The sequence below is a fragment of the Acomys minous genome (assembly GCF_964271855.1).
Source record: "Acomys minous genome assembly, chromosome: 5".
Lineage (NCBI taxonomy): Eukaryota > Metazoa > Chordata > Mammalia > Rodentia > Muridae > Acomys > Acomys minous.
The window spans coordinates 47,433,599-47,456,461 of NC_140494.1; the positions used below are offsets into that span (position 1 = coordinate 47,433,599).

Below are 22,863 nucleotides of genomic sequence, written 5' to 3' on the forward strand. Positions count from 1 at the left end.
GCTTCTGTGAGTTTATGGGGATCACTAGCTAAGAATCTTTGCAGAAAAGTTAAGGAGCCTGAAGTCTCCACCTCCAGTAGCCAGATGAAACTTCCAATAGAGGGAGAGGGCCATTACCAACCCTTAAAACCTTCAACCCAAACTTTATCTTGCCAACAAGAAGTGTAGGGATAAATATGGACCAGAGAGAGAGAGGAAACAGAAAACCAATGACTGTCGCAACTTGAGACCCACCCCACGGGAAGAGAGTCAATCTCTGATACTAATGATACTCTGTTATGCTTGTAGATAGGAGTCTAGCGTGACTGTCTTCTGAGAAGCTTCATCTAACACCTGACGGAAACAGATGCAGAGTCCCACAGCCAAAGAATATGATGAGCTAGGAGAGTTTTGTGGAGGAGGGGATATGGAGGATTAAGAAGCTGAAGAGTAAAAGACAATATAAGAAGACCTATAGAGTAAACTTAGCTTGGCCCATGGGGATCACAGAGACTGAACTACCAGCCAAAGACCATGCACAGCCTGAACCTATAGCATATATGTAGCAGGCATACAGCTGTCTCTGACTCTGTTGCCTGCTCTTGGATTCCTTAACCCTAGGCTGTGTGTCTGGCCTCAGCGAAAGAGGAGGTGCTTAAGGTATCAGGTCAATTGGTACCCCTTGTCAGTCTCCCCTTTTCTGATAAAGAGAGGGAGAAGGGGTGTCTGAGGTTAGGAGGAGGGAAGGTTCTGTGATTATCCTTTAAAGAGATTAAATAACAACTTCAGCAAAGTAGTTGGATACAAGATTAATTAAAAATAAAAACAGTAGCTATCCTGTATACAAGTGATAAATAGGCTGAGAAAGAAAATAGGAAATTATACCCATCATAATAGCCACAAATACTATAAAATATCTTGGTGTACCTCTAACCAAGCAAGTGAAAGACTTGTATGGAAAAAAAAAACAAACAAATCTTCAAGTCTCTGAGGAAAAAATTTGAAGAACATAAAAGAAGATGGAAAGATCTCCCATGCTCATACATTAGGAGTATCAACATAGTAAAAATGACCACTTACCAAAATCAAACTATATATTCAACACAATCCTTATCAAAATACCTACAAAATTCTTTATAGACCTTGAAAGAACAATCCTCAACTTCATATGGAAAAACAAAAAGCCCAAAATATCTAAGAGAATCTGGTACAAAAAAAAAAATCTTCTGGAGGAATCTCCATCCCTGATCTCAAGCTGTATACTTTAGAGCAACAGTAATAAAATGGCACAGTACTAGTATAGAAATAGGCTGCTTGAACAATGGGATCAAATAGAAGACCCAGAAATAAACCCACACACCTATGGACACTTGATTTTCTACAAAGAAGCCAAACCATGTAATGGAAAATGATAGCATGTCAAACCTGTTAGAATGGCTAAGATAAAAAATGCAAGTGAAATCACATGCTGGTGAGGTTGTAGAGGATGTGAGACATTGTTCCATTGCTGGTGGAGTGCAAACTTGTATAACCAGTTTGGAAAGCAATCTTCTGCTTCCTTAGAAGGCTGGGAATAGCTGTACCTCAAGACCCCCGCAATACCACTCCTAGGCATAAAGCCAAAAGATGCTCTACCATACGACATGGACATTTGCTAAACTCTGTTCATTGCAGCTTTATTCGTAATAGCCAAAATATGTAAACAACCTAGATGTCTCTCAATGAAAGAATGGATAAAGAAACACCACAATATATTAGCCAGATATCAAAAACAATGTAATTATAAAATTTACATGCAAATGAATGGGACTAGAAAAGACCATCTTCACTAAGGTTACCCAGACTCAGAAAGACAGGCCTGGTATGGTTTACATATCTTGTAAAATATACTGTGTAAAAGCCGGATGCCCTTTCCTCTGACAGATAAGCACCCAGGGGATCCAGGAATGTTATATGTTATAAAAGGGTTGTCCCTTCAATGGTAGAAATGCACAGTTTGTTTTCTATGCATAAAGCTGGGAGTTGATATAGTTTATAGCATGATGACTTTGTGTAATCTGTGTGGCTGAGACCACATGGATTTTGCCCCCAGACCCTTATCCTGAGCTTGTTTCTTCTCAATCTATAGACTCTATCTTTGTGAACTATATCACACGTACTTTGAGAGAGAGAGAGAGCAGATGGAGTCATGTCTTAGGCTTTGTTGTGTAAACAGAATTGAGTTCATTATCACTAGGATTGTTTTTACCAGATTACTCTGTGCCCCAAATATCCCTAAAATAAAGTACTTGGGCTCAAACTTCCTAAGTTTGAAGCTACACAGGATGTTTAACTATGTGGAACCAAACTGCTATCTTACCCCTGTGGATCTTTGCTCTGCTTGACATGGTGATCACAGAGACCCACACATAATAATAGTTCCTTTTGGCCACAGCAGAAAATTATATCATACTGCAGGTACATAGTTATGGCTTTTACCATGTGCTTAGGTGACTGAGCCACCACAGTGACCAAGGGCAACCAGATGGAAGAATCAACTTTTGGTCATATTTTATGTAGTTTCTTTTATTGCCTTTGACTCTCATTGAGTGTGCACGGGCTCCTGATTGAGTTCGCCACTGTCATCTACAGCATCTCCACCAGGGCTGACCAGTTGACAGAAATCACAGTTTTCTCATTTCCTTGGCAGACTCTCCCTCACTAGGTGAGGCTCCTGCCCCACATTTAGGGGGTATAGGCTTACATGTGTGACGTGCACCCCATGCTTAAGCAATCTTGTTCTCCTAAACTTTGATATATTGTCTCTTCTGCCTAGAGAGGGCTCTTCTCATATTTGCATAATCCGCACAGTAGAAAAAATAAAGTCCTTTGAATATTAACCAGTAGAAGCAATTCTACAGGAAAGTCTACTCTGTAGAAAAATATTACATTAAGAAGAGTTTTTAAAAGAATTGGAAAAAAATAACAACTGCACTACGAGCAACGTGTTTTGCCCATGTGGCTAATGTTTAAGTTAAGGATCACAATTATAGGAGTTTCTGCCAATACTACGGGACAGTTAGGCTCAGCAATCAGTGCCAGCTTGTGCACTTCTCTGAAACCAATCTGCCAACATGGTTATAAAATCTTAACTAGTGCTTATTCCTTCTGTACACCTGTTTATAGTTGGGATTAAATTATATTTCAGTAATGCTCATTGAATGGGTCTCTAAGGCTTTTTATTGCCAATTATAAAATGCAGGATTTTACAATTTACTATTCTATTTTACTTAATAGATATGTTTTAACTCTATCCGCACAAGAAGGAATAGCAAACAGGAAAAAAAATACTCTACTAAGTTGCTAAAGTTTTACTTTTACAGAAACAGGTCTTTCTTTGGTAATGACTACAAGTGATACATTTTTATATGCATGTCTGTGTTTATTTATAAGTTGGTTTTTACTTGCTGCAAATATTAAGGGGGGCATACGTGATGATTTAGAGTTAAATAACATTTTCTGTTTAAATGCCAAGAATTGTTTCTTTCTGCTGTTTATTAATGTTTTCAACATTATTTTAAGCATTTTAATGTAATAATTCCAGTTTGTCACCTGATTTTCAATATTATTTATTCAAATGCTTTTCAACAAATATACAAAATTACACATTTAGCCTGGATATTTAGAAAATAAAATTTGACCATAATGATATGAAATGAACCCATTTAGTGTTCCTTATAACACCAATTTAAAGGATCTAGTGAATAACTGTTTTTCAACAGTATAATGAAAATATAATTTAAATAAGATTAGAGACAGAAGAAACATTATAAAAGTTATAGGTTGGAAAGAACACAGTAAAATAGCGTCTTCTGGAAATGACAGGACCAAGCATTTAAGAACCCACAGTAGTCACTTCAGAACAAGATCAAGCCAGGCAACCAGTCAGTGTGGATGGGGAGGAGTTTATGGTGTGTCCAGACAGGGCTGAAGGGTTAGGGAGAGTTGATGACTTCTTGAGGTATATTGGCTGTGCTCTAGTAAATGGCCTCATATTCATGAGAACCTATATGGACAATACAAAATGGATTTTGTAGACTAGGAGAAAAAAAAGACTACATGAAGTTGGAAGGAAACGAAAGGAACGGTTGTGGTTCTGAGGAGGAATTATAGGGGAAAATGAGAGCGAATCAAAATACAATGTACACACTGACGAAATTTTCAGAAACTTCATTAGAATTATGTTTTTTAAAGGAATGTAAATAATATGTACAGAATAAATAAAAGGATTTGCATGGATTCATAACAAAGATATAGGACAAGACACAAGGATATCACTTCACACCCTCTGCAATATTGTTAATTGCAATATGCAGAATTTGGAACCTCATTTTCCAGATCACAAAAAATGTTGCAGCTCAACAGGAACATAGTTCGTCAGTGAAATATTTTAGTAAGTAGTAACCACATAAAACAGCAATTCTACACTTAAGAATAAACTCAATAAAATGCAAATGAAACATTCTTATCCTAGTATTTTCATGCATGTGAACAATATTATTAATAACCTAAAAGCAAAACTGCACTTAAACCCATTAGAATGGAGAGTTAAATAAAATTTGCTAGACACATACAATGTAGGAAGCTTTACTTATCAGTGAAGAGCTATGGAGTTGTGATGCCTCAGTCTACGATGTGAATCTACCATAAAAAATTATAAGTGAAACTGATCAGCCACATCGGCACACATTCTGTAATTATTCTGCAGCAACCACCAGTTTCTGCAGATATGGGCCATGGGTTTCCTTACTTTTCAAGAGAAATAAACATGGTTCTGTATTCATTGTGATAATGGAGGAACAACTAAATTATATAATTTAAATTGACAGACATATGCCATGCCAATCACATCTAAATGCATCTCTTAAAATATTTTTAAATTTCCTGCATCATCCTGAGAGATTAAAAAGCATAATTTTGGTTCACATGGCAATATTTTTTACTATTAAATACTCCTATAGCTATATGTATGTTTTTCATAAGTATGTTGAAATATTTCATAATGATTCAGGCCACTTTTGTCTGCAATTCTAAACTGAAGCTAAATGGTACCTTTTATTTATTTACTAACATATTAAGACATCATTATCAAAAAATAGATCTCTATATACTTCTTGTTTCATTTTTACTGACAGTCAAACTTTCTCTTTTGAATGCTCACATAAAAAAATTTTTTTTAATTTTAGATGTTTATGCAATGCCCTCTATCCGTGTCTATTCCAAAGCTTTGTGCTGTAAGATTTGTATAATGAGGGTATCCTTATACTTTTGAGATTTTCCATGTAATTCTATCATTGCAGATTTTATAAGTGCTAATTCAAGCAATAATATTCTAGTGACATCTAAAGGCTGAACTGCCAAGTTGATAAGTACCCATGTTGAAAAGACTTGGTGGCATAAGTGAAGTTTAAGTACCAAGAACAGAAAAGTAGCACAATTAAGAGGAAAAAAAATCAAGTACTCTTGACTAAAAGATGAGGACCAATCATTCTATAAAGCCAATTTTCTAACTTCATGCTGGGAAGAAAGTGAAGGAAAAGCTATAAAACTAACTCATTACATTCAGATTCATGAATGACTTCACCTATACATCCTGTGAGAGTCTGAGAAAAAATGGGCAGTACCTTGCTGACCTGGAAATCTGTGCATAGGATTTCATGCACAATAATTGTTTTCCTGGGATACATAAAGCAGTTTACCTTTTTCTGAAGCAGTCACTGTAATATTGTACCAAGGTGTTTCTTCTCTATCAAGTACTTTTGAGGTCTTAATAGTTCCAGTATTGGAATCAATATTGAAAAATCTGTCCTCTTCAGCACTGTGGTTGATAAAATACCTGCAAGAGAATGGAAATCTTCTTTGTAAGTAATGATAAATAAGGACAATATAACATAGTAAAGGGAGCTTTTAATTCTTTTTAATCATTAAGTCACATAGTAAGTGTACTACAGAGAATTCTATAATTAACAAATTCTATAAATAAAAATAGACAGTGCATTGGAAGCTGGAGAGGTGGTTCAGTAGCTAAGGGCAAAAACTGCTAATGCAGTTAAGCCACGTTCACTTCCAAACCCTCACGTTATGTGGATCTCAGCTATATACTGCCAGCTAGCATTTCAGTATAGCATGGGGTGTTTCAGTAGATGACCCCCCAGATCCATGAGTATGTAGTTAGCACAAACTGGACATTATATATTATATAGGCTCATATAAATATAATGAGTTGGACTGGATTGGTTGCCAATCTGGGAGAAGTTGGAAGGTGGCAAGGATTTAAACATATTGTACATATGTAAGAAATTCTGAAAGGATTAATAAACATATATTAAGATGAGGTCTAATCTCCTACATACAAGGAGAATTTTGAAATAATGAGATGCGTTAGTACATCAAGCACTCTTGACTCAAAGAGGATGATTATTCATTCTACATATATATTATACAGAATCTTTACACACTGATAATGTGAATATAAAATAACCCAAACATTGATAAAATTATGGAAATTCCACAAGAAATTAAAAGAGATACAGCACATGAATCACCAGTGTCATTTCTGGTTTACTTTAGGAAATTTGTAGTTTAATGAAACACAGAAGTTTTTGCACAAAATATTTGTTACAGTGTTATTTACAGTAGTCATACTAAGAATTAACTTAAGTCTCTTTCAATAATGAATTGATAAGTAAAATATGGAGTACATAACATACTGAATAAATCTATATTGCTTTCATGAAAATGGCTATAACTAGATGCTGCACACCTTCAGGTGTATCCCATTTTAAACATATGTCAGAGTATGTTGGAAAATGAGAGCTGTAGGGAAAATAACATAGAAGCAAAATTATCTGAGAGAAGATATGAAGCTAATGGACATGGAAAGAGAGAGGAGAATGTAGGAATTAAGTACTGTCAAAGCACTTAATTGTGCATTGAACTGGAATGCGCTTATGAAACCCATCACTATGTACTATGAATTAATGCTAATAATTATTATAAACAAAAGAATCTTATAGTAACATTTTGTAGATTTGTCACTGCCACATACTTACTATATTACATGTGAGATAACCATCAAAATAGTATATAGTCATGATGTAAAATATTTAGTGTCAATATAACTGGATTAGGAAATGCCAAAGATATTAGCAGAACACAACTCATGAAGATGTTTCATTAGAAAGTTAAACAATGTCTTTAAAAAATTGTGTAGGTATTTTGATAGGGATTGCATTGAATCTGTAGATTGCTTTTGGTAGGATGGCCATTTTTATTATGTTAATTCTCCCAATCCATGAGCAAGGAAGATCCTTCCATCTTCTCATGTCATCTTCAATCTCTTTCTTTAGAGTTTTGAAATTTTTTTAAAACAAGTCCTTCACTTGCTTAGTTAGAGTAACTCCTAAGTACTTTATATTGCTTGTGGCTAATGTGAAGGGTGTAGTTTTCCTAATTTCTTCCTCTGCAAGCTTGTCATTTGTGTATAGGAAGGCTACAGACTTTTTGGAGTTAATTTTGTATCCAGCCAATTTGCTGAAGGTGTTTATCAGCTGTACGAGTTCTCTGGTGGAATTTTGAGGGTCACTTATGTAGACTATCATATCATCTGCAAATAGGGATAATTTGACTTCCTCCTTTCCCATTTGAATACCCTTGATCTCCTTTTGTTGTCTTATTGCTCTGGCTAGAACTTCGAGTACTATATTGAAGAGATATGGAGAGAGTGGGCAGCCTTGCCTTGTTCCTGATTTTAAAGGAATTTCCTTGAGTATCTCACCATTTACTTTGATTTTGGCTATTGGTTTCCTATATATAGCCTTTATTATGTCGAGGTAAGTGCCTTGTATTCCCGATCTCTCTAAAACTTTAAACATGAATGGGTGTTGGATTTTATCAAATGCTTTCTCTGCGTCTAAAGAGATGATCATGTGGTTTTTTGCTTTCAGTTTGTTAATGTGGTGGATTACATTGATGGATTTCCGTATATTAAACCATCCCTGCATGCCTGGAATGAAGCCTACTTGGTCATGATGAATGATATCTTTGATGTGCTCTTGTATTCGTTTTGCAACCGGAGGAGTCTCTATACCTGATCTCAAACTGTACTATAAAGCAATAGTAATTAAAACAGCATGGTACTGGCACAGCAACAAGCTGTTTGACCAGTGGAATCGAATCGAAGACCCAGATATGAATCCACACACATATGGTCACTTGATTTTCGACAAAGAAGCCAATTCCATTCGATGGAAAAGGGATAGCATCTTCAACAAATGGTGCTGGTCTAACTGGATGTCTATGTGTAAAAAAATGAAACTGGACCCATATTTGTCACCTCGGACAAAACTCAACATAAAACCAGAGACACTAAGTCACTTAGAAGAAAAAGTGGGGAAGAGCCTGGAACATATTGGCACAGGAGACAACTTCCTGAACAGAACATCAACAGCCCAGACATTAATATCAACAATTAATAAATGGGACCTCATGAGGCTGAGAAGCTTCTGTAAGGCAGGAAACACTGTCAAGAGAACAAAGCGACAGCCTACAGACTGGGAAAAGATCTTCACCAACCCTACATCTGACAAAGGTCTAATATCCAAAATATATAAAGAACTCAAGAAATTAAACACCACCAAACCAAGTAACCCAATTGAGAAATGGGGCTTGGAACTAAACAGAGAATTCTCAAAAGAGGAATATCAAATGGCTGAGAAACACTTAAAGAAATGCTCAACCTCCTTAATCATCAGGGAAATGCAAATCAAAACAACTCTGAGATTCCATCTTACACCCATCAGAATGGCTAAGATAAAAAATTCAAGCGACACTACATGCTGGCAAGGATGTGGGGAGAGAGGAACACTCCTTCATTGCTGGTGGGAATGAAAACTAGTACAACCACTTTGGAAATCTATCTGGTGCTATCTCAGAAAAATGGGAATAGAGCTTCCTCAAGACCCAGCTATTCCACTCCTTGGAATATACCCAGAAGATGCTCCAGCACACAACAAGAATATTTGCTCAACCATGTTCATAGCAGCCTTATTCATAATAGCCAGAACATGGAAACAGCCTAAGTGTCCATCAGTAGAAGAATGGATAAAGAAACTGTGGTACATATACACTATGGAATACTACTCAGCTACTAAAAACAAGGAATTCCCGAAATTTGTGGACAAATGGATTGAGCTAGAAATGATCATAATGAGTGAGTTAACCCAGAAGCAGTAAGACTCAAATGGTATATACTCACTTATATCTGCACATTAGCCCAAGGGGCATGTCCCACGAAAGCCTTCACTTACCAGGAAACTGAGACAGAGGGGAGGACATTCTAGTGGGACTCTAGATGAGAGAAGCATGGGAGAATGGTAAAATAGAAGGATCCAGAGGGTCCTAGAAGCCTACAAGTAGAACATTATGATAGGCAGATTTGGGCCCAGGGGTCCCGCTCAAACTAAGGCACCAGCCAAGGACAATACAGGCGGTAAACCTTAAACCCCTACCCAGATCTAACCAATGGACAGAACACTCTCCACAGTAGAGTGGAGAGTGGGATATTACTTTCTCACATACTCTGGTGCCTCAACTTTGACCATGTCCCCTGGAGGGGGAGACCTGGTAGCACTCAGAGGAAGGACAGCAGGTTACCAAGAAGAGACTTGATACCCTATGAACATATACAGGGGGAGGTAATCCCCCTCAGGAACAGTCATAGGGCAGGGGAATAAGGGGGAAATGGGAGGGAGGGAAGAATGGGAGGATACAAGGGATGGGATAACCATTGAGATGTAACAAGAATAAATTAATAAAATAAAAAAGAAATAAATAAAAAAGAAAGTTAAACAATGAAATTTCTCACAATAAGCAGATTAAATCTCTGATAGACTCATAATATGCCATTAATGAGAAGTTGTGAAAAGTAGAAGGTAAAGTTTCACTAGAGGAAGTGTGTCCCAGGAACAGGAATTTGAGGCTTTATCTGCCCTAGCCTTTTCCTGCTGCAATTTCACTGCTTGATGCTCACAATGTCCTTCTTCTGATATATGGCTCCAACAAATGATTTTCTATCTCGTAGTGGGTTCAGAACACTGGGCTAAGCAAGAAATGAGTGAACCCTTTAAAAACTGTGAAACAAAATATGTAATTATTCTTACATTGCTTTTTACAAGGTAGATATTTGATAACCAATAAAATAAAACTAATATAATATTGTGAGAATTGCTTCAAATAAGTACCCATTAATAAGGTGAGGTTCATAATACTCCAGACTTAGATTATTGGAAGTACAATAAAGTTGCTGCTAATTCTTAATTGTCCAGTATTCCATAAAAGCCTTCTGCAGATAGGAGTTGAAAAGAAAGAAAGGGGCATATAGAAAAGTAAAGGGAGGATAGAACCAAAGATAGATTATTGAATCTACCCCTCAACTCAAAGGCCTTAATTGTTATTCTGATATGAGGTTATTTTTAATCCAATGGAATAGAATTTTGTATACTGATGCAAATCATCGTCATGTCAAATACTAGTCTAATTTTATCACAGGAATATATATCCTAGGTCTAACAGATAGATATGATTATATATATATATATATATATATATATATATATATATATATATATATGGGAAAATAGTTAAATAAGGTCTTAAAAAACCTCAAAGACCTAGAGAATATGGCATTTAATGATGTCTTTATTATTCTAACAACTGAATGTTTAGATGCACCAAGATAGGAAAGATGTTTTCTTCAAGGCTGTCAAATTCAAATGTTCAAAACACTGAGAATGTAACATTTATATAATTCCTAATTGTGCCATGGTTTTTCTTGCTTTAGGTAGTTTGTTGTATGTACATGTAATAATATAAATGTATATGTAAAAAATTTTTTAAAATGTTAATTAATTAGAAAAAAGAAAGTGAGCAGTTAGTGCTCCACTTACTCCAGCATCGAGCAATAAAGATTATTTGACAAGACAGGTTAACTCCTGGCAATACCAGCCTGCCTCAAAAAAGATAACGAGCATAAAAGAACCTCCTTAAGGTGTTGGCTTCAAATGTGGCAAAAGAGCCACTGGGAAAATTTCCTCATTTGTGCCACTGACAGATTTCTGCCTAAAAATGGGCAAGCTTAGATGCAGGCAGAGTCGATGGCCAAACTCTGCCAAGACAGGGCAATCAAGTTCTCAATAGTTCCTGCCTCGCAAATATGTCTGTCAGATATATTGGGTTAGAAGGCTGAAGATGATGCTCCAACCTTATAGAGAGTGTTGTGTGACTGTTCAGGCAGTAAACTGTCTCGGTCATTTTTTCATTTTGGAAGCTGCTAACCTGCACTACTGGTTCACTTGGGTATTTAAGTTTTATTCCTTCTTAAGTCTCTCACGGGGTTGAAGAGCAGACAGTTTAGTCTTACAATTAAGCTTAGTTGGTTAGGGGTCATGATGTTTTTATATCAAGATAGATGTTTTAAGCTAATAGAGATGAAATACGATAGATATTGATTTCCATTCAGAAAGTTAGACCCAACTAGATAGGAAAGAAGTTTACTTCAAGTTTGCCAAATACAAATGGCCAAATCACTATGAATGTAACATTTATATAATTGCTGATTGTCTTGTGATTCTTCCTCCTGTATGTAGTTTATTTTATTCATGGGTAATTATATAAATGTATATGTTAAAAAAGAAACATAATAACAAATCATGAAAAATAACCCTTCTGGGTTAGTTGATGATGTAATCATTAATATTTTAGCATTAGCAAATATGCTTCTGTTTGCAACTTACCTAGCAAGAAATCATCTGACAGTTTTCTTTCCTACACAGAATTATGAGTTATGATTATTTATTTTATAGAACTTCCTATTATGACATAAAACATGTGTATGTTAATACTCACAATATGTATATTTTATTTTATTTTATTTTTTTGCAGTTCAAACTGAAAGGTCTTCCAGCCCAGGAGAACTTTTATTTTTCTTGTGAAAAATAAGGAACAATTTTTCAAAACAAAAAGAAAATTTATTATTTCAATTAGCACTTCAATGACCAACACACAGGGAGACAAGCTATGATTAAAATAAGTATTCAATATAACGAATGAGTACATTTAATGATGATTTTCCCCAACAAAGAAATCAGAGAGTTCTTCATTTGTCAATCAATTCCCCGGTGATATTGTAGGAACAGGGTAAACGATAATTTTTTTTTACATTCAAGTGTATTGGAAAAGTTGTTTTTCATTTCAGTAACAAAATCTCATTTCTCATGGGTACTTGCTTTATTCTTTATAGACTTCTCTTTCAAAAAAAACTTAATTTCAAGCATGTGTTAAAATATATTTCTTTACTGATTTTCTTTAAGAGTATTAGTTAGACTAAAATACAAATTATTTCTATTATTCTTTGTATACTTGTAGGTAGTAAAGAGAACCCACTGAGATTTCTTTCTCATGTAGTTGTTTTCTAAGGTGGTTGATTATGAATGATAGTTGAAAAAACTCTTTATTTATCTCAGATCTTATGGGATAACATGGAAACCTGCATTTATCTGCAGTGAAATTAAAGGTCACTCATCTGAAAAATAGCAAGCACTTATATTTTTAAAAACATTTTCTTCAGAAGGCTAGGACAAGAAATATATTAACCATACAAATATCCAGAACATAATCATTCTTTTGTCAATAAAATTTTCAATAAATTTGTAAATAAACTAAAAGAAATATTTGTCATATGGTAATTATGGTACTACACTCCAGTGTATAATAAAATACCATGGGAAAAAAGGTAATGCAGATTATATATTACATACTAGTTGCCTGTATTATCCTGAGAGTTTGTCTGTGTTGTTAATCAAAAAGAAGTGTGTGGTGTCAGCATTTAATGTCTAATTTTTGATTGAGACCTCAACACTTAGAATTTCTATCTCAAGATGTTGTTCATTAATGAAACCCAGAAGGGCTGCTCTAGCCATCTGTGGGCTCCTTACATGTCAAGTGTCATATGTACACGGTATTTAAAGTAAAGTCTTAGGCATGCTTTTATTAACTGTATCTAATTGATTGTAACATATCTCAATGTTAAGGCAATGAAACAGTCTTTAAAAAAAAGGACTACTTTTTCTGTCTCTACTCATGTTTCATTAAATGATTCTGGTGGATCATCACCATTATATTTGGAGATTCTGGTACTGTTTTGATTAAGGCATTCTTATGATAGAACTAAAAGAACAACATAAATTAGTCTATGGTTTTTTTTGTTTTTGTTTTTGTTTTGTTTTGTTTTGTTTTTGGTTTTTCGAGACGGGGTCTCTCTGTAGCCTTGGCTGTCCTGGACTCACTTTGTAGACCAGGCTGGCCTCAAACTCACAGTGACCTGCTCGCCTCTGCCTCTCGAGTGCTGGGATTAAAGGCGTGTGCCACCATGCCCGGCTTAGTCTAAGTTGTAAATGAGATAAATTCTACATAAATTTGTCAATTGAAATCTATGAGTCAAGTACTTAATCTCAGATTTTTTTCTTTCAATTTAGCTTCTTCAGTGTTGCCAATCTGACTATAGATTTATTTTTAAATCTTCATTCTTCATGCGTTTTTAACATTCCCAGCTAGTGGAGCACTGGTCCTTTATATTCCATCACACACAATGTGAATATTACAGGAGGCATAAGAAAATCAGCATACCAGAAAAGATGCAGTAAACATCCTGGCTGTATTTACCCACCCACATTCTAATAAATCTCAGAACAGCCTACATAAACATTTACATTCTCAGCTATTATTTAAAAAAAAGATGTCATACTTTAAAAACTTATTTACAAACTGATTAATAGTTTAAAATATAATAATGATTACATTTCATATGTAAGCAAACAAATTAAGTCATTGGGATCATGTAAAATAATTATTCATTTTTTGTTCTTTTTTTCCTCTCTTAAAATAATTCAAGTAAAAAGGATTATTTCTTAATAAATATGTAGGAAAATTTAGATTCCAAATCAAGTGAAGGAAGTAAAGTTGCAAATAGAGGATATTTTATGTAATTTTAGCTTCAAATATTGCTTCTTGCAAGGAATGGCTATACATTTCCATTTTATGTACTAATGTTTAAGGTTATGTTTTTATATTGAAAAATTCTTACATATATGACCCACTTTATTACTTAGATATTAGAATGAAATGGAAAGGCACTGTCATCACTGCACCCACTTCCTCGTGTCTATATCAATCTATACAAAAACAGCCTCCAGTTAGGATCTTAATCACTGGCTTTTTTTGGGTTAATTAAAGCTTCCTTGATTTCCTAGCAATTAAAATTCAAGTTTTAAAAAATAGGCACTTTGGCCAGGCGTGGTGGCACTCACCATTAATCCCAGCACTCGGGAGGCAGAGGCAGGCAGATCACTGTGAGTTTTAGGCCACCCTGGTCTACAAAGCAAGCCTAGGACTGCTAAGGCTACACATGGAAACCTTGTCTCCAAAAACAAAACAAAAAGACACTTGGTTTTTGTTTCTTAATGGAAAATTTACAGTGCTTTGTAAAATGTGTTAAAATTTTACCTGTAAAAATGTAAACTCTAACTATTGTCATACTATTTCATAGAATTTCCAAGTTTTGGGGGGACTGAGTATATTCAGCCTACTTGAGACAGGATTTTGTATTTTCCAGCTCCTCCAAGGTAAAATTCCTTAATTCAGCTTCTATTAAGCTAGAAAGTAAGTAGACTGTCTATACCAAAGAGCTCTCAGTGCTTGTAAGCTTCCAGCTTCTGATTTAATGTATTTTTAAAGAAAAAGTGATGATTATATTTCTGGAAATTTTATGTGATTTTGAGCTAAACAACAGACAATGAAGAAAACAAAACAAAACATAACCTTGATATAGTTTGCTATAAAAATGTGAATAATCTAATACTTTTAAAAACTTAAGTACAAACGAATAAAATTAAGCACAATTTCACAAATTCCTCTAAGATTGCAAATAGTTTTATTATCAATTGTGTGAATGGGAAATTAATGCACTTCCTGGCTCATGCCCAGGAACATCCCCTCCGAGTACTTTCATGAAAGAAAGACTAATGGGGCTTATTTTTATTTTTGTGATTATTTTTCTCCCTTTTTCATTGTTCTCACCTTGCATCCTACATGAATGACACATTTTTATTAAAATCAAGTACAAATGTTATGTAAATTATACACGCTAGGAACAGCTTTAAAGTTTCTAATTATTTCAAGACAACTAAAGTAAATTCATTTTACTTTTTGAATCAAAACAAAACATAAAATAATGTGTATGCTAATAAACCAATTAGCATTTGAAGACAATGCATCAATCATCTCTCTGTAGCAACATTTAATGCTGTGAGGGGTCTGTTAAACTTCCAATAACATGTGGAAAATACTAAGGCAATTGGAAATATCACAGGGCAAAAAAATTGTTTGTAAAACTAGTTTATTTTTTAGATTGATTAGAGAATGTGAGGACAGTCACATGAGCATGCAGCCTATGATTTAGGAGGACTGACACTATATTCCATAAAGATCTTTAAATTTTTTTATTAATAAATTTTCCATAACATTTCATTTATGTTCAGATGTATCAGAATTTCTCCCTCTTAGCCTTATGTGTATTTGGGGCCCCAGAATTCTTTGTGATGTGATGTGAACGGTTTTACTGATTGAGTGTCCTGAGTTCTTTCAGTCACAGTCCTCACACTGTTGTATTCTAGACACTTCTAGCCATCAAAATGCATAGACAGGGTCTTTGGGAGGTTTAAAGTTGTAAGACTGGGAGAAGAGTCCTTGCAGATGAACCAAGTAGCTAGTTTGAGAACACATGTGTACTGAGGATATGCCATGGTAGTAATGGAACATAGGAGGCTTCCCCTCAATCCATATACACCAAGATCCTGAAATGGAGCTAAGAAAATAAAAGTACACTGTTTAGAAGCTGGCTATGTTATAATCAGATAAGTACGAATCATGTCTTTTCAAAAGTTGCTTATAACCATCTTGTAATCTTATCCAACCCCAATTGGTCCAGCATTTCAGATTGTCCTACACAGGACACTAATTAAGCCTAGATTTCTCAACATTTAAAAACTGGAGCACGGATGCTATTCCTAGCAAACTGTCTCTGTCATCTTCTCATTTGGGAAGCTGCTAACCTGCAGTCCCTGTATACTTCAGGTAATTAATTTTATTCCTTCTCAAGCCTCTGATGGGGTTGAAGAACAGAGAGTTTGGTTTTACAATTAAGTTTAGTTGTTTAGGGGTTGAGATGGGTTTTAGGTCTAGATAGATGTTTTACGTTGATAATGATGAGATATGACAGATATTAATTTACATTCAGAATTTAGATTCACCACAATAGGAAAGATGTTTACTTCAAGATTGCCTAATACAAAAGCCAAAACACTATCAATGTAACCTTTATATAATCCATGATTGTTTCATAGTTCTTTTTGATATAAGTAGTTTATTGTATATATGTATAGTAATATAAATGTATATGTAAAATATCTAATGAAAAAGAAAATTAATAAAACAAATCGAGAGCAAAAAGGGTTATATGACTACCTAAGACTACCTTTTTATGATTACCTGTTGGTATGACTGCCTTGTTATATCCACTTTGCAGTCATGCCTTTGTTTCAGGAGGACATTTGGATTAACCCCTGTAACCCCAACTATTTTGGTTGCCAAGTCCCCCGTTTGGAAACCCTCTACACTGGAACTATAAAAAGTTTTGTCTTCTTCACCTCCAAAGCTGACCATTTGAACTCAGACTTAAGGCTGGACAGCCCGTGTACACGGATACTAAAGCTGCTTTAATTATTTTGCCATGGTGGCTTATGTTGGTAGTCTTTCTCACCCATCTTTGGGATTGAAAATAAAACAAGAGTAAACAAGAGTTGAACCTACATTTTTATGGAAAATATTTTCTTTGTACATATAATCTTTACAATTAAACAGACACTATAATCAGCTTATAATATAAAATGGAGTGTTGTTGTTGTTGTTAATAAAGGGTAAAATACAAGAATAAAAACTTTATGAAAAAACTAGAAATTCTTAAGGGTGTAAAACTTTCTAAAATAAAAATTAGAATTCAATGGAGATAAATATAGACAAAGAATCTAAATGCATGTGCATATATGTAGTTCTTTTTGCCATTGATAAGATTAAAAAAAACATTTTTCATTATGTGAGAATATTAATTATTCTTCTTACATTATATAATTAAATTTAAGCTACAGAAAGCATTTATGTACTTAGGTTTGTACTAAACCCTTCATTTTATTCTACTTACATCTGATATATATTTCTTTATTTAAATATAATAAAGTTGAGAACCACAAAGTTGAAGAAATACCACTCACAGTGTAGTAAAGAAACATTAGTCTTTGGCCTTTCAAGTCTAGACTCTGACTTACTGTTCTATATTTCCTTAAAACCATTAGCCTTTATTGAGTGGTGGTTACATTCAGAAAATTCTACTTGGTGGTATGATCATCCTGTGACCTCACAACAAATCAGAAAGATTTTATGTGTCTTTTACAGAAAAAGTCACATAGCTAGTGTGGACTATGAACCGGTTGTCAACAGGGGTGTCAGAATTATTCCCCAAACTTTACCTTTAACATTCTATCCATATTTATTATCTTCAATTAATCAAAGTTTATCTAGTTAATTTTATGGATACATTTTTCCTAAATAAAGTATGCCAACTCTTTAAATCAATGGGAAATTTTATCTACGTTTTCCATAACACGGGGGTGGGGGCAGAAGGATTCTGTGTGTGCTTATCTGTCTTTCTGTCATTTCCATTCTGTCTCTGTTTTGGAATCTGTGTATCTTTGTCTCTCTGTCTGTGTCTGTCTGTATGTCTGTCGGCCTGCTTGCCTGTCTCTCTCTCTCTCTCTCTCTCTCTCTCTCTCTCTCTCTCTCTCTCTCTCTCTCGTTCTCTCTCTCTCTCTCTCTCTCTCTCTGTGTATCTGTGTGTAGGGTGTGATTCACACATATGTATGTCATGTGTGTGGATGTGAGTCCACATGTACATGTGTGTATATGGAGGCTTGAGGTTAATATGAGGAGCTTTCTTAATCACTCCTCTCTCTCTCTTTTATTGAGGGAAATTATCTTGTTGAACACAGCTTAATGAAAAACAGCATCTACATAGCAGTTGCTTCAAAGGACCACTATATTTGCCTTTGGACTACTCTAATTATAAGTTGAAATTTCCAACAGATGTTTAGATGACATATAATTCGGTATTCTTGGATAACAATTGCTATATATTGATAATTTAATAAACTCTTCTCTACTAAATTATTCAGATAATTACTTAATTGCAATAATTCAAAACCCATCTGAATAAAATATTTAACTATACTTTAATTCACATTAAATTACCTTAAGAAATAAACCAAATCCTCAAGCACTTGTGAGATCAAGAATATACCATACCTTACTAAGCTATTAGCAATGTCTGGATCCTGTGCCAAGACGGTGCCAACAATTGTCCCAATCTTAGCATTTTCATAGACTTCCATGACATAGGAGGGCATAGAAAACAGTGGTGGTTCATCCACATCTCCAACTATGATCTTCAGCATCGTGGCATCTTTAAATGGACCCAAGTGGGAAAAGCGGAAGTCCAGGTGTGTATTTGCTCCTTCGATGTTGAGTGTATAGGACTTTTTTTTCTCATAATTCAGTGGCTGTAAAGGAAAAACAGGGCAGCCAATGGTAAAAGTTTCACATTTTTTCAAACATAAGAGTTATTTTTATACTTTATGAGAACCATACTAGGTATAAGCCAACTTACTTTTCTTTCAAACAACAGCTATAGTATTTTCCTGAATTACGATATCCATACAGAAGTTTTAGCAACCCAGGGCTTAATCTGTAGTTATCTTTGCATAGCTCTAAAATGTGATGATAACTAGATACACAACCAAATTCCTCTCGGGAAAACAATATGCCTTTCCAGAGACACGTTTCTAGTTCGTCCTCGCCATCTTCCACCAGCTAGAAATATTTAAACGGATAATCTAAAAACATCTGCTGGTAACTTGTTTAAAATGTGAATGAGCTGGGCAGTGGTGGCGCATGCCTGATATCTCAACATTAGGGTGGCAGGGGCAGGGCTACCTTGGGAGTTTCAGGCCAGCATGGTCTACAGATCTAGTTCCTGGACAGCCAGAGCTACACACAAAACCTCTGCCTCAAAAAATCCAGAAATGAATTGATAAGTATGTATTTAAACAAGGAAAAGGAATAAGACTTGAAGTAGCTTTTTACATTTATGTGATTTTCTCACAGTATTTCTTTGTTTTAGTCACATATTTAATCTACTTTGTTTCTCAAATTCCTTATTAGATTATATTTGGAGCAAAGTTTTAATAGCAGCCTTTTTTCTTTGCTTCATTATAACTATTTCAGCTTTGACCCTATATAACTAGGTCATTATAATCATTTTAGTTTCTTCCTTAATTAAACATTTTCCAAGTTGGAGCATTTTGTGTTTTTGTGGAAAGAACCATTGTCTGATGCATTAAGAAAAATTCAATAATTGAACTATATAATCAGTCCTACAAAAAATAACTACCTTGATTAAAAATATATATTGGACATTGTAATTGACTAATATGCAATGATGTTATCCTACACTTTGTCCCAAAAATGAGATTATGTTATTTTAGGATACAAAATAGTAGATAACTATTTTATATTAAATTTGTACATCATATTGATTATTATTCATGTCAGCATTGGTACAAACTAATAAAGATATACATGTAAATATGTGAATTTACTTTCTGAGAACTGAAAGTTGGTAAATGCTAACCATTGGGTTCATTTATTTTTGTATATGGGTCTGTTAGAAAAAGTGATCTCAGATTTAGTTTTAACTTTATGAAAATTTGGATAGAGAATTTATAACAGATGGTATGAGAAGCTTTCTTTTACTTGGAATCTATTGAAGTATTCATTGAAGCTACTCATCTTGATAAATATCTGTTTAAACGAGTACCTAGAACTAGTTCATTCCTTTTACTCCTAATTTGAAACAGTACTGATTGAACATCATAGCCTTTTTGTTCTTGCTGGAACCAGATATATCCATTCCTTATAGATGGGCTAGGATACTTTCCTTTACCCAAAGGCCTGTCCTAGTAAATTTTGGTTGCTTAGATAGAACATCACAGGATTGGAGATTTTTTTTACCAGAAAACACAATCTTACAACAGTTCTAAATGCATGGATATTCTATAACAAAGAGCTAGCAGATCTGCTGTCCAATCAGGCCCACATCCAATTTTGCAAACAGACTCTTTCTGTATCCTTAGATTTTGGATATGGAAACATTAATTGTTTATGTTCTTATTAAATACATAATTCCTTTTGTGAATACATTACCCATGCCTAAGCATCTCTTTGAGACTCCACGTCCAGCTATTTCATAATGAAGATGAAGCTTCAGCATGTGATTTTGGGTGAGTCATTTATGCCTCACTCCACATTACAGAGAAAAGGTACCAAAAAAGTATTATTAAAGGGATCCTGTAAATATGATCCTCAGCACTATCAATGACCATGTCTTCTGACTCTTCCTGACTGCCTTGAAAATTGGACTTCTTAGGTTGCAAATATTATATAGACAAGATAACATCTATTTTGTTTCAAATCAGAGCTTAGAACTTGGAGGTTCCTAAAGCCATAGTGACATGGGTAAATATGGACCTCAGTAGTCATTTTATTAATTTTATTATAAGTAAGTAGCTTATTTGAAAAATCAAAAAAGCTCAAATTCTCAAAACTTGGACATAATTAATCTGCTTATATGCACATAGAGTAAAAACCTTATGCATTTAGATTTATACACTTTTAATGATAGGCTAATTAAATCTGAAGTCTGTAGTCTACTAATTGGAGTTATTTTTTTGGAGAAAGAGCTGAAACTAAAAATAAATCCTTAACATAATTAATGACTCTTTCTCCAAGAAGACCTAAGTCTGGTCAGGATATACATATTGAACACTTTTTTCTAGTTTCCATTCTGCTTTCAAGAAATAAGAATCTGTCTCTGAGGGCTTTATAAACCTCACACAAATTTAAGTACGTTATTCGAAAGTTTGTGAACATTTGGTGCATTTTGAAGATGAGGTTTGTGCTGGATAGAAGCTCAGTGTTTACAGGCCATAGAGGACCTCCTGCTGGTTTCCAGCACCCATATGGAAGTTCACAATTGTCCATTACTCCAGTTGGAAGGAACTTGATCACCAATGCACCAGGAATTCACATGGTTTTCATACTGATGGAACACATATTTAATTATACAATAAAATAATTAAATTTTTACATAACAATAATAAAAATAATTGTGGATAGACACTACCCTCTTTATATCTAGACCAAACTATGTGTATATGGATGTCATTGCTCAGAAGCAGAAGCCTAGATAACTCATATTTGCTTTAGATTAGTGCTTATAATATTATTTATTAAACCTTCTTTTGTGTATAATTTTTTGATCACTGTTCTCATTATTCTAAAATCCTGGTTATATTTGCTTTGCTAGTAGTACATCATTTCTTTCTCACAACATGGAATTTTAAAACGTACATCTTCATTCATTCATTCTTATAGAATTGTAATCCTTTTGACTCACTGAGTTAGTGAAGAAAGTATTGGTCACATTTAGGACTTTTTTTTTATGTTATTATTAAAATGTGTATTTAGGAGAGAACACAGATTTTTCTAACAGATCCTTTTGACAAAATAGATGTCACTTGTCTTAGTGCTGCCCACCTAATGGTAAGGTGCAGGCTGTTTTCATGGACACATGGTTTCATGTTAATGATCATCTAATATAAGCTTAACTACCTCCAGGCAGAGATAATCATCCTGGGAGGCTTTTTTGCCAAGACTGGCAGATGGATGGATAGGGACCATCTGCAGCCACAAAGAAAGAAGAGAATAATGTCAGATTGGGTCAGAAATTTAAAGACAGATTTACCATCACAATTGGAAACATATTAAGAGTTTCCTTTATGAACAATAATCGGTAATATTGAATTGTCTTATAGACAACTAGGAGGAAGTGTAATCATTCATGTATTTTGTATGCATTCAATATCAAGTACATTATTCTTCATATTATAATCACAGAAGTATATAAATACTACAATGTATTATGTACCTATATTGTCACTGTGGAAAACAGATTCACATATCCATCATTTATAATAAAAGAAACTATAAATCTTTGGATTTTTAGATTCTATATAGTATTCTTCTGTGGAGCTTAATATTCCTTATATACATGCAAGTTTCTTTCATCCAAATAAAATTCATCAAACACAGTATGTTAGAAATGGCAAAACCTATTTACCAAGTCATATAAATCAAAAGATCAAACTGAAAAGAAATAAAAGGGAAAATTCATTTGGACTATTGATGTATAATGAAAATCAATAACATGAAAAATCTAGGAATTTGTAACCTAAACCCATAGCATTTTCTACTTAAATATTATAAAGTTATGAAAAGTATATTATAAAGTCAATGATTGTTTATGATAAATTAAAGTTTTATCATAATTTTGTTTTATTGTGTCAAATACATGTTTCTATGTAATTTTCAAGCTAACAGAGGCATTATGGACACAGTGTTTCTCCGTTTTATGATATGAATCTTTATTAAAATAATAGACTCTAGTCCTTGGCAATTATTTTTATTATTATTTAAAGATTCTGTTTCACTCATATACTTGTTAGTGGTTGGGTGTGATTATTTGAATCATAGTTTACAGACTGCAGATCTGGAACAATCTCCTGG

General features: G+C 34.2%; 1 protein-coding gene across 8 annotated transcripts in view; it reads right to left on the reverse strand.

The window, feature by feature from the left end:
* CDH18 (cadherin 18) overlaps window positions 1-22,863 on the reverse strand; it is an 838,900-nt gene that overhangs the window by 55,002 nt on the left and 761,035 nt on the right. For all 8 annotated transcript variants that reach the window (XM_084783756.1, XM_084783758.1, XM_084783759.1 and 5 more), the window contains 2 exons: window positions 18,487-18,740; window positions 5,718-5,854 (listed from right to left, as the gene is read on the reverse strand). In XM_084783756.1, coding sequence (XP_084639882.1) covers window positions 5,718-5,854; window positions 18,487-18,740 — 391 coding nt within the window. The remainder of the gene's footprint in view (window positions 1-5,717; window positions 5,855-18,486; window positions 18,741-22,863) is intronic.